The 13,168-nt window shown below is 57.2% G+C and overlaps 1 protein-coding gene across 4 annotated transcripts in view; it reads left to right on the top strand.

The window, feature by feature from the left end:
- Positions 1–13,168, top strand: part of PRDM16 (PR/SET domain 16) — a 326,349-nt gene that overhangs the window by 151,805 nt on the left and 161,376 nt on the right. For all 4 annotated transcript variants that reach the window (XM_082351362.1, XM_082351361.1, XM_082351364.1 and 1 more), the window contains one exon: positions 7,892–7,942. In XM_082351362.1, coding sequence (XP_082207488.1) covers positions 7,892–7,942 — 51 coding nt within the window. The remainder of the gene's footprint in view (positions 1–7,891; positions 7,943–13,168) is intronic.

Genomic DNA, 13,168 nt, shown 5'->3' with positions numbered 1-13,168 from the left:
TTATCGATAAGCAGGGTCAAGTGGAAGTGCATTAATATGAGTCTGTCAATATGCAGGTTATTTCTATAACTAAAAAGGGTTGAGAATAAAAGACAAATGTGCACGTAGAACTGATAATTGACCTGTGATTTATTTTCCCCCTTGGGAGACGCCAAGGTGCAAAGTCACCCGGGCTGCAGGGTCCCCAAGGCGGCTTCTGCAGATGGGCTGTCATCCAGGTGTCCGGGCGAGGCTGGAGTATAGCGCTATCGGAAGGTCTGGAAGCCAGTCATGCATGGCCCGCAGTGGTCCCAGAAGGACGTATTTTCAGACGCGAGCGGGCAGAGCCACCTCTGGTTTGCGATGGGCAGAGCCCGGTGTTGGTTTAAGCAAATGGGATTGAGCACAGCAGGGAAGCCATGGGAAGCCAGTCCTGCACGCGCCTGACACTCACGATGGATGAGCAATGTTCTGGGGCCACAGAAGGGTCGGCCGCACAGGGACACTGGGCTTTTGGAATGTGAAAGAACATTCTAGAAAAGCTGGGACTCTCCTGCAGGGTCTGAGGCCTCCCGAGTCCACACGCTCCTTCCAGCTCTTGGCTTTCTCCTCTTGAACCCAGACCCTCAGGAGGAAGCTCTGGCACCAGCTCCAGGAACAAACAGCTATTTGCTTCTCCTAGCTTCCGGGGGTGCGTGTCCAGCTCCTGGAGCTGGCTGTCGCGAGGCCCCTGGACGCACCAGTGGTTCCCGAAGGCTGAAAGTTATGGCTGTCACGAGCCATTGATTGGATGTGCCACACGTCACCCAGCTCTTAGGATTTACCTGCACTTCCTTTGGGGACATCCATCTTCTGGAAGCAGCAGGAAGAAGCTGTCCCCTGAGGCCAGGTGGGACCCAGAATGCGCACCTCCTCAGGACAAGGGCCCACGGAGCCGCCCTGGGCTCAGGCCTCGGGTCACTGCCTGGCAGAGGGGGATTCTGGAGCCCGTGCCACGGCTGCTGACACGAGCGTGGACCCAGCGGCCTCCTCCTGCCGGCGCCTGCCTAGTCAGCGCCCCAACCCGAGCTCCCTCATGGCCCGGCCCACCAGCCTGTTCTCTGTGTCCAGAGCGCAGCTGGACACGAGCCCCCAGGTAGGAGCTCTGGGAACGAGCTCCTGCTGGGGTCAGGACAAGAGGGCGGGGGCTCCTAGGCCGGGTCAGGGTTGGACCCAAGCCACCCCATTCAGAAAGTGGTGACAGAAAGGGCTGAGCAGTGTGTGTGGGGTGGGGCTCTGAGACCCAAGCTGCCCAGCGTGTGAGGCGCCTATATTTGGTCTGGGGGAGAAGTCAGAGCCTTGTTGGAAGGGCTTGGCCAGAGGTTGGGTGTCCTGAGCTGGGGGGGACCTGCACTCTCTTCTCTCTTGAAAGGGATAGCTTTGGGGGGCAATCCTGGGGGAGCAGGAGTCCTTGCAAACACCCTCTCCCCCCCAGAACAACTGCCGCCCCCAGGGAAGGTGGTCAGCCCAAGCCCTGCCCCAAGTGCGCCCATGTCCCCATGGCATCAGGCACAGGGGACAAGGCAAGGTCACAGTGGTGGCAGGTCAAGGGGGCCATGTGTCACAGCCCTGGGGGCCTGGGTGGGCTGCTGCCCAGGCCAGGAGCTGGCGGGAGAGACAGGCGGGACCCCCATCCAGATGGCTCTGAGGGGCCTGTGATTCCGAGTGGAAGGCCAGGGACTTGCCGTCTGCCGGGGGAGTGTTCGTGGTGAGGTCGGCTCAGGTGCTGAGCTGCTAAGAAGGTGGCCTGTGGGTTGGAAGGAAGCTGGGGACCCTGGGGCTGCTGGCACTGCCCTTATTCCTTTGGGCTCTTCATCGGCAAGGCGGCTGCAGCGGGAACCCTGCTCTACCAGATGCCTGGTGACCAGGGGTCAGGGACCGGGCAGGTCCACACCTGGGCTGCCTTCAGTCTTTCCTTGGCAAAGGGGCTGCACAGCCCGGCCCTCTGTCGGTGCCCCTGCCCCACGGGCCCCATACTCTCGATCCCTACGGGTGGACGTCTGTGTCCACCCTCGCCAACTGTGCACGTGTGGGAAGGTTACTCTACCTCTCTGAGCTCCTTTCTCATCTGTAAAGAGGGTAACGGCAGCTCTCCCTCAGAGGCTTGTTCTCAGTTCTAATGCCTAACGTGAGCCCACCGTGGCGCCTGCCCCGGCCGGCCCTCTGTTCCCTGCTATCTTGCTGGTGTCCCTTCGGGCGGCCTCTGACAGGTCCCCCAGCTGATGGTGGGGAACCGGGGCCCTGCGGCCTGAGCTCTGGGCACCCCCCCTGCCCGGAGCCCACCGTGGCGTGGCAACAGGCGGGTGAGCAGGGAAGACCCAAGGGCTGCTGCCACTTAACCTCCAGGGCTTACACGAGGCCGCCCTTCCCTGCCCCCTTCCTGCAGACCCTCCTTCCTCCCCTGCTCCCCCCGCCCCCGACCCCCAACCATCCTCCTGGCCAGCGCCGGCATCCATATTCACCCTCAGAGGCAAATTGAAACCCCGCCTGGCACTTGAGGACGCCCAAGGCAGCGGGGCCCTCTGGGCCTCTCTGAACCTGGCGGCCCCTTGCCGTCCTCTGGGCCAGCTCATCTGCCCACCTCTGCCCCTCCCTTCCGAGGGGCTCCCTGCTCACGTCGGTGTTGTTGGAGAGGCGGGTGGGCTTCAGCCGTTGCCTCTTCCCCAAAGGTAGCTGACACTGGAATCAACGCGGTTTCAGGATTTCTTGAAATGTCTCCAAGGCACCTTCCGTGGGGCAGGGCAGACCAAAGGTGCCCAATGGGTGCTTCTGGAAGGAGGCTGTGAAGGCGACCTAGGACAGACTAGACCATAAACCTGGGGGACTCAGAGGGCGCGATTCGTTCATTCACTCAGTCGTCTGTCCTGCAGGAGGGGAGGTATGGGCACCCGACAGCCCCGGGCCGGGCAGGGTGTCCAGCAGAGGGGCGCGTGCCCACGGCCGGGAGCTGCCAGCAAACAGAGTGTCCTCAGCACATCTGACAGCGGGCAAACCATGGCCAGAGCGCTGGGGCCATGCAGGGAAGTGTGGGCCAGGAAAAGCCGTCCGCCTCTGGTTAGCTCATGCTAATGAGGCCCCGAAACACTCCACAGAGGTCAAGAGACATAGAGGTCCCCACTCCGGGGTGGAGGTCTGGGGGGAGATCTGGGAGAATTGGGGTGAGTCTAGATGAAGCCCTTGCAGGGGGCCCAGGTTTTTTGTTGGCCAACAGAAAAAGTAGGGAACGTGGGACTTGGCTGTCACTCAAGGAGGGCTGGTTTCTCCTGTCCCACCCTGGGGAGGGGCCGCTCCCAGCACCCCAACTTCAGGGTCCCAAGCGGGAGGCTTGGGAAATGCCTTTGGGGAGGGGAGGGGAGGGGAGGGGAGGGGAGGGCGGAGATGCCGGACTGGGAATGTAAACTGCATGCGGAGACCTAGATGCGTTTCGGGCCGGGCCCTCTGAAGGAGCCTGGGTCCTTTTTCGTGCCATACTTGACTGTGTAAATATTTTTCTTAGGAGTAAAGAGAGAGTCTCCATTCATTGGGTAAGATCTCACTTGAAAGAACTGAGAAGTATCTGTTTAGGCATAAAAGTGAAAAACAGTGTCCAAGGCGCCTTTCAAAAAAATCATTTCTGTAGCTCAAACACGGCTAAGCTGAGTTTTTTTTTTTTTTTTTTTTAATGCAAAAAATAAATAAATGTGACCCACTCCCAGTTGAGAGCTCAAGAGTTTGTGTCAACACCGTTGGAGCCTTTGCTCGGGAGCCAGAGCGGGCTGGCCAGGGACTAACCACCCTGACGGCTCCTGGGGGCGCTGCCAGCGGGACCCCACCCAGGCCACACGGCCGGCCTGGCGGGGGGATGGTCTGGCCGGGGTTCAGGTGCGAGTCCCAGTTGGAAGGGTCGGCGGCGTGTGGCTCCTTTCCACCGGACACACCACCCAGCAGCCCCCGTTCCTCCAGAATCAGGAGGCCGGGGCTTGGACGCAGCCTCCAGCACCCAGCAGCTCTTTGACCTTTGCCCTGTCGCTGCAACTCCTGAGCCTCCAGCTCCTACCTGTAAAGCCGGTATGACGATAGCTCTCACCCAGACGGGGCAGCCGTGAGAAGGACGGGGGATCCGCCACCCCCGCTGTCCTCCTGTCACCACGCTGCTGCTGTGCCCATCACCGGTCACTGCGGCATTTCTACCAGGGAAAGTGGCGGTCGTGGTAGGACTTTGATTTGGACAGAAAAGTCAGCATGAGAATTGTTCTTTAAAAAGCCTGTCTCCCCAGGAAGGGAGGACGCACACGTGAGGCCTTGGGCGTTCTTTGCAGGAATTAAGATGAGCTCGCAACAGGGGGATTTGATGAGCTCTGAGCGGCAGCGCGTTGGGTGCATTTGAGGGCACTGCTTCGTTGGGCCTGAAACCCTCCTCAGAGGGCAGGTGATGGAGGGTCCAAAGCAGCTGACCGCGGGGCTGGGGAGGCGACACCAGCCTCCATCTTGACCTGCCTGCTCAGACTGTGTCCCCCAGTTTCCCGGAGGGCAGTGGAGTGAGACAGAGCCAGGACGGCATGCGAGGGGGTCCTCTGTCAAACCCTAACCCCAGCCCTGTCTCCTGGGTCAGTCCTGAGCAGTGACCTGCGCAGACGGCCCTGGCCCGGCCCGCGGAGGCTTATTCAAGGGGAGGGGCCTTGGAATCAGCTTGTAGCCACTTCTAGACGCAGACACACCTACCTCTTGGGGTGGAAAAGGCGACTTCAGCAGTGGACAGAGAGAAACAGGTTAGAGAGAGGCCTGGGCTCCAAGGCCAAGAGGAAGAGGTCGGTAAACGAGAGCGTTTGGTGACCTCTTGGACCACAGGCCAGACTTGGGCAGTGGGTGGGGAATTCATTCACTTCTCTCTGGGTTTGGAAGCCACGAGGTCGGGGCTCTGTCTGGGTTTCCTCCTGTAGGTATGTTTTCAGATCCTTTAATAACAGACTATTTTGAAGGGAGAGAAGCCTTCTGGGATCCGTTTGTGACACCAAGCAGAAAGCCTAGCCCCCTCGGGGGACACGCCAGAGCTCCGGAGCTGTGAGCATATGGATGTCTGTGTGTGTGTCTCCTCTGGGCTGACGTTTTGGAGAACAGAGGCTATTTATTTTAAGAGTCAAAAAAGATGCTTTGAGCAACCCCACTTAGCTCAATCCTGGCACCGAGACCCACGAGAGAAGCAAATGCTCCAGGTCAAACCTCACTTTTTTGGCTAAACTGCTGAATCAAAACACACCTAATACTTCTGCCGGTGCGGAGACGGGCTTGAGAGCAGAGCCCGCCGCTGCCAGCAGCCGGCCAGCCAGCGGCGCGTGTGCCGAGGGCTCAACGAGCAAAATAAAGAGGTTTTTCAGTAAAGCGACGGCCTTGGCGGGGAGAAGGCCGGAGCAGAGGCTCCAGGAGGGGTGCGTGGGGTGGGTTTGCACCCGAAGTCAGCAGTGGGTGAAAGCAGAGGTTATGGCGGGCACACCTACCAAGGAGGGGCCGTTACATCGGGGTGGGCATGGAGAAGCTGCCGGAACGGGGCGGTCCTGGAACCCACTCCCCGTCAGGAGGAGGCTTCTTTCTTCAGAGTCGTTGGCAGAGGGTTAGGCTTCCTCTGGGCGGGGCTGTCGGCCAGGTTGGGCTTAATGACCCCAGCTCTCTCTGCATCACTGGATCGGGTGGGGCTCCATTCTGCTCACCTGTGGTCCTGCAGCTCAACTGCCCACACCCCAGGCCTGTCCAAGGGGAGCCAAGGGGCAGGCTCCGAGGAGCATTGGAGAGACCTTCCTCTGCCTGGTCCTACCCGGCCCCGCCCGCTTCTGTGCTGTGCTTGGTGTGTTGTGCTGGCGTCCTGACCTTCAAGGAAGGTGCGGTTTGAACGTCTGCCTCTCTACCCACAACCAGGGCTTTGCCGCCAGCACAGGCCTGCAGGCCATGGGCAGGTACAGCCCTGAAGGCTCTCTGGTCCCCCAAGGGTGGCTTCTCCAGGTGCCCCCACAGCAATGGTGAGCTTGGCCCGTAACCAGGTGCACGGCCCGCATGGGCGTGTGATGAGCTGGGCCCGGCGGAGAAGGCCAGCTTGTCACCTTCCTCAGGACAGTCGCCTGGTGGTCAGCATGCTCGCGGAGGGTCCCTGAGGCCCGTTCTCTGGGAAGAGTCACGGCAGCAGGGTGACGAGAAGTGGCATCGCTGGGTCGTGAGGCTCCAGATCCTCGGTGGCGGGCGTTGGGTACGGGTCTCCTTTGTCCTTCATGAGGGGACAGGACCCAGGGAGGGGAGTCGTTCGGACGGGTGCGCCCCTTCCATGGTTTTGTCCCGGGCCCTGGAGGCTGTGCGGCTTGGAAAAATTAATACGCATTTTTTTCTCCCTCTGGTTCAAGCCACCCCTTTGTAAGGGGCATGTTGGTGAATCACAGGACTTGGGGCCAGCGCTCGGACCCCCAGTTCTGCGTGATGCTGACAAAGGTCTCCGGTCCAGGTGCAGGCCCGGGCAGCCTGCGGCCGGAGAGTGGTCCATCTCCCTCCCAGGGGAGAACGGTCCCTTCCTGGACACCAAGGCTTTCCTGGGACTCAAGCAGTCAGCCTCTCTCTCCTCCTGTCCCGGCTTTGACCGAGCCTCCAGCCAGCCCTCTAGGCTCTGGCTTCGGGAGTGAAAAGCAGACAGACAAGAGGGAAACTACACAAGCCCGTCTGCTGGCAAAGCTCAGCCCCCAGGTCTCCCCCGGGGCCTGTCCAGCCCGGGCCAGCGGGGACAGAGCAGCTAGTGACCTGATCTCTAGCTGGCTCTCCTGAGGAGACCTCCCCGGTGTCTCCGTGTCCTCCTCTTCTGTCTCATTCTCTGTTTTCACTCCTAGTTGCATTCCAAACCACAATTTCAGAATCTATTAAAAGAAACATAAAATCCCCAATTGGTTAGAATTCTCAACATTTAAAAATATGACTTATTGTTATTACAGCTGAGCCTGGGCAAATCCGCCAGCATTTTGGAACGCAGCATCTTGGTCCTCTGACCTGGCCTGCGTGGGCACCAGCGGGCACTCTCTTCCACGCTTGTCATTTGAAAAGGCAATAGTGTCATTTTAAGGGGAGGGGAAATAAAACCCCTGGATTTGACCCCATTTCTCTTATTATTTTCCAAATATTAGTTTCCATCTTGGTTTCTATTCTTATGGAAATGACATTACAAATTTATGTACGTGTCTGTGCAGGGTACTTGCGATCCAGAAGGGAAAATCCCATGGATACAGCTAATTTGTCGGTTTGCTTAGCTTAGAAAGCGCTCTGGGACCCGTCGCTGAAATGCCACCCCGCTGGAGTGGAACTTGGTGGTTAAGAGGAGATGCCAGCCAGGCAAAGTGCTACAGCTCTTCAGAGCCGAGCCAAGGAAAGCTCCAAGCCAAAGCTGTCGAGGGGAAGAAAGACCCAGAACGGCTGGCACTTTCTCTCCTCGCTGTCCCAAGCCTGTGTCCCATGGGCGGGGGGAGGACTTCCTGGTGCTGCCACCGCCCGCTGCTGGGGCAGGAGCTCACCCCAGGAAGCAAGGAGGGAACCTGTTACACATTTCAAGCATCTCGGTGCCCCCATTGGACTGTTCCTACTCATACGTGCGGCGGGCAGTAAGGCCCCTCCGTGTGGGTCTGTACCCAGTCACTACAGGACCAGGCTGAGCTCCACAGGGCGGCTCCATCCCAACAAATCCCTGTGCAACAAACGGGGAGACACTGTCAGAACAGAGGATCCCGGTTCTCCTTCTCACCTTGAAGAAGCCACCGCCTCACCCGTATTGTTTCAGAGAACGCTTGCTCTGCTCGCACGGCGTATAACCCGCTGTAGCTTGAGGACTGCATTTTGTTGGAAACTAACAACCCCTTTCCAAATTGTTTTGCAGCAAATGCTGACGGACGCAGAGGTGTCGTCCCAGGAGGGCTGCATCCAAAAGGTAGGAGAGCTGGTCTGCGCCTTCTCCCCTCCCGTCCAGCGTACACCGAGTACGAGGTTATCTGCGGTCAAGTGTGTGCGCAGAATGCTGATTCCCAAGTGATTAGGACGGATGCTTGTTTTCACTGTGTAGCAGTGGGGGCTCACTTCACGGAACCATCCTAGTTCCGGAGAACCGAGGCAAGCCCCGTACCTGTGGGAATGCTTCAGGCCAGGCTGACGTGTGGAAATTAAATAAATGCAGGTTGTGTTTATTTAGCTATCTCCACTGGATACGCACGTGAAAAGAATATAGAGAGAAACAACACACAATTGGCTGCAGATTCAACAAAGCCTTTTGCAGTACTCAGCCTCCAAAGAGGGCTCAGGCGCGGCATTGAATAAGCAAACCATCAAGCGAAAGCGAGTGTCAACGTGGGCATCGTCCCCCGGTGATGGGTAACAGCCGGTTGACAAACGTTAGTTCCAAAAGGATCAGAGAGTGAACTAGGCCCAGAAAAATACACACGCCCCCAGAGGAAAGCAGGCACCCACAGGCAGGCACGTCCTGCGTGTGCACGCTGCACGTTAGACAGACAGCAGAGGGATGGGATGCAGAAATCACCTCCAAAACCCAGAAGCCGTTCATCAGATGGAGTTCAACGTCCATAGAATTCGGACCATCCATACACATGCACATACATATACACACACAGACACACATGTTACACACAAATGCACACACGTGTGCACACACACACACCAACACACACACACGCACGGTAGCTGATGCAGTATTTGGGGTTTCCAGTAGGATTACTATAGCCTTCTCTCTCCTGGCATCTTGGCTTCAAAGCACCACCCAGACGAAGCAGAGAGAGTCCATGTTCTCCTGGTACCCCGACCGCGTCAGGAAGCACAGCATGGGCGGCTGGGGCGATGAGTCAGCCAGGGGCTACCCAGCTCCTATCAAGGGCTGTTTTCTTAATGTCAGAATCACGGAGCTGTGCTCACGGGGTGCTGTCACCTCTTCTGGGAGGGTCCAACGCCACCGCTTGAGCGTGCATTCCCGTCATCATGAAAATTCCTTTTTGGGTCTGGAAGTGAAAAGAAAGCAATTTGGTGGTTCTGCCAAACTTTGTAACTTTCTCCCTGTGTCTGGCTGGCTGCTTAGAGCTGAGGCCTCTGGGGGACCCACCGTCTGGGGGGACCCGCCGTCTGGGGGGACCCGCCGTCTGTGGGGGCCAATCTGTAAGGGATGGGGGCCTGCCCTTCTCGCCAGGGTCAACCCCGGAGACATTGATTTTGGAGAAAACTGTGCAGTGGGGGACGTTGTCTGACCCTGCGGTGACCTCGTGAAGGGGTGACCTCTGGCAGCGGTGACCTTCCGGCCTCGTTTGTCTCCATAACCGTGGTCTGTGTCTGGCCCCGGGGGGACCCTTTTGTCTGAGCAGAGCTGGGACAAGGTGTCCTCTCCCTGTCCTGCTGCCCGGGGGCCTGAGGCCTCTCTTCCTTGAAGCGCATCTGATGGCTCCGAAGTAAATCCCAACAGCAGCCCTTCCCCCTTCGTGCCTCCGGGAATGAACTCATATTTTCTTAAAGGATAAGGTGGCAAGGGCAGCTGAAGCAGCTTTCCCACATTTCAGAGAATTGTGGTTTTTCCACTTCCCACGAGCAGGGACTGCAGTCAGCTCGTCTCTTAACTTCCAGAGAGAACGTGAAACAGCCATCTTTTCCACAAAGAAGCGGCTGACGGGCTGACACCCACCAGGCCGGAGGTTAGAGGTGGGACGGGCAGTCAGTTGTCCGGCCTGGGGACAAGGTGCATGGCAGAAGGTCGAAAGGTCGGGTCTATGTTAAGCTCGTGGGGAGGCAAAGGATGCCTTTGAACTGGCCCATCCTCTGTTCCCTGGGTCAGAGCCGTCTCCTGATTGGCCTTTCCTTTTACAAACGGTGGGGCTGTCGGGCCTTGGCTACCGTTGTCCAGACGTCCTTCCAAGAGCTACTCACGGGGTGGATGCAGGTGCCGTCTGGCCAGGGACCCAGGTCACATTGGTGGATGATCGAAAACTAAGCCTGGTGTCCGGAGCCATCTGGTCACTTCCCAGGGAGGGAGGGAGGGGCTGAGAGAGACTCGGGTGCAAAGGCAGCCGGGGTCCCGCTGCGGGGCCGGAGGACTGTCAGCGCAGCGTTCCCTTGACCTTCTTCCCAAATAGAAGGTGCAGGTTACCAACAGGTGTGTCCCTTACAGCTGTGGAGATACATATATGCTTATTACGTAAGAGGACCACACATGCCTCAGTGTGCTTTGTAAGGACTAATTTAGCGAATTCCTTGGTAATGGGACGTAGAGCCATTTATCAGTCCTGTGGTTTAGGATTTTCAAGTCTGGCTGAACAGGGCTCTCCCACTCCAAAGACACGCACGTCTGGGGGCCTTAAGAGACACTGGGGCCACGCTGGAGGCTGTGCAGCCGTGGGTTGGTCAGCTGACACCTCTGAGCGCCACTTCTTCCATCTTCAGGATTAACCGAGTCCCGCTTCCTGCTCTTCACTGGCGTGCGTGGCTGAAATGTAACTAAGGCTAATTAATTCAATCAGTGGCTTGACACAAGAGATGCAGAAACAGTGATGTTTTGTAGGAAGCGGTGGTTATGAATTCTCAGTATTAAAGAGCCACGTTGCTGAAGGGTCTGTGGAATCCACCTGTCAAGAGTTTACAGGGGACAGAATCCAGGCCCAGCGAGGCTAGCGGCCCCTACTTCTGCGGTGGAGGTGGGATTCGAACCCAGGGTCTACGGCACAGGGCGGGGCTCGCGTTGGAGTGACAGCGACCACAGCCTGTGAGCCTGCACTGGGCTTGACCCCGCCCCTGAGAACCCTCCATCCCCCTCCCCCCAACTCTCCTGCGCCCCTCCTTCCGGTCCCCTCCATCCCCACCCCCAGTGGTCCTGGCCTCCTAGTCCCTCTGTCCCCCAGTCTCCCCTGGGCCCCCCTGCAGTGCCACGCATCCGTCTTCATCCCTCCCACCCCCCCCACCCACGTCTCTGCATTCCTGCATCCTGCTGCCAGCGCCCCATCTCCACGTGCGCAGCGCGGCCGGAGCTTTCGTGCTCCGTGCTGGTGCCCTGGCTGCCCGTCGCTCGCCCAGGTGTGCGCTTGGGCTGCGCACGCACTTCCCCCTAAACGTCACTTTGGCCGCAGGTCGGGCTGGTCGCCTTTTCTAGCCTCTGGCCGGGACCTCTGGGACTGCTCGCTGCCTCCGACTCTCTTTAGTCTCTGTTTACTTAGAGGGAAAGCCCGGGGCTCCTGGAGAGCAAACATCTGCGGGAGATAATCTAGCGAGTTGTCCATCCATCACTCGGGTCGCCTGGTTCCCTGGAGAGCCCGCCAGAGCCCGTAATAAAAAGGCCGGGCGAAGAGGCTTTGGGGACGAATAAAGAGCCGTGTTAAGGGCCCGCTGAAAATGGATGGAAGACATTATTAAGACTCAATGGCCGTCTTATCAAAATCCAATAGGATAGACATTTGGCAAAAGGCTTAAATTTATTCTTTGACTTTCTGGAGGGCTTGAATTTATCCGTTAACAAGAGTGTGGTCCACCCGGGGAGATGGTATCAGCTAGAAGAATTTTGATTCAATCTCTCTGGTGATATGAAAGGGGGAAACACCAGGCCCCCAACAGCCGTCCCATTGTCTCGCTTTATCTTGTTTTCTTTGACCGTCTTGAAAAGGAAGGACGTGTTAATACAGTACAACTGGGAGAAAATGAAGAGGGAAGTGACCTTTTTCTTTTTTTCTTTTTCTTTTTTCTTCTCTCCCCCCCCCACTTCTCTGCCCACGCTGCCTCCGCCCCTCCAAAATAAATGAATGAATCAGGAATTCACATCAGTGGGGCTGGGACCAGACTGGGAAAGGTGTGTCTTCAGAAGCATCCCAGATTGTGGCCACCCCAGCCAGCACTCCGGGCCAGGGGTGGGGAGCCCGAGGCTTTGAAGGAGAGTCAAAAATAAACAGAGCTAATAAAGCCCTACTGCTGGAGAGGGACCATGATAGGTCCATAAATCTCTCTCTGTTATTCCGTACAAAATGCTACAGATCATAAAAGTCATCTGATAGCCCAACCTGGCACTGTCCAAATAGGGTGATTGATTGATAATTATGATAATTCGTGAAATGATTATTTGGATGTGAGGACCTCGGCCTATCCCACTGGGCTGTTATACGTGCATGTTTTCTATAGCCTGGCCCGGGCAAAACGCCTCTGGTAATGGGCGCCCCGGGACTCCCGGCTCCTTCCCCAGGGACCTGAAGGCTAATAAAGGATGACCGGGAGCCAGGAAACCCGGGAAGGTGGGAGTGGAGATGCACAGGCAGCTGCTAAGTGTCTTTTGTGCAGCAATTAGTTGAGAAGGTCACACACCCCAGGTCTCCGAGAGGCTGCGACCAGGCTGTGCCTTGGGGGTTTCGGGCCAAGTCCAGCACGCAAGGGACCCAGGCATTTGCGATCAGTGTCGCTTCATGTGGTTTATTTCCCTTGCATTGTTTTTCCCCTGGAGGAAGCAGAGGTATTTTCCAGGTGGCTGGAGGGTGAGGAAGGCCGGTGGGGAAGGAAGGATTGTGGCTGGAACAAGAGACGGGGAGATGTTCCAGCCCCAAGGCCCCAGGACTAGGGCCGGTGAGCACGCGTCGCGGTCAGCCGGTCTCACTGGGACCAGAACAAGCTTGATTGTCCCTGTTATGCTTTGCCTGTGCCAGCGAGGTTAGTTTTAGAAATCCTTTTCTTTTCCTCTTTACCCCCCAGCCAGCAGCGCTCAGGAGCCACCCAGGTGCTATATAATTCAATTGCAGTTTACCTACAATGCGCTTGATTCCTGAAAAAAATCACAGCAGAGTCCCAAGCCCTAAGAGGCCTGGGCTCACAATTAATAATTTGCATGTGGGATCGGTTATGTCTTTATGAAATCAAAGTGTGCTTAGCTGCCACGGAGACAGTTCCAAGTTGATTTTGATAATCTCGGGCTGGATAGACTTGCTTCGTTCCGGTAAGCCCCGGACAAAGGCTGGACAGTGGCTGAAAGCCCTTCGGAGACATGCTTCCCTTTCCTTTGTTCGGGGTTGCTGATAAAAGAACCAGGAGTCCATTAATTCAGTGAATGAACATATAGTAAAGTCAGTCCCCTCTTGAGAACAATAATGTTGAGGTCAGCTTCGGTTGCCATGGAAACTAAGTACTCCTAAGAAGTTTG

Source organism: Balaenoptera borealis (assembly GCF_965194805.1).
Source record: "Balaenoptera borealis genome assembly, chromosome: 1".
Classification (NCBI taxonomy): domain Eukaryota; kingdom Metazoa; phylum Chordata; class Mammalia; order Artiodactyla; family Balaenopteridae; genus Balaenoptera; species Balaenoptera borealis.
The sequence above is the reverse complement of the archived record's forward strand: the minus strand, read 5'-3'. Positions and strand labels throughout refer to the sequence as shown.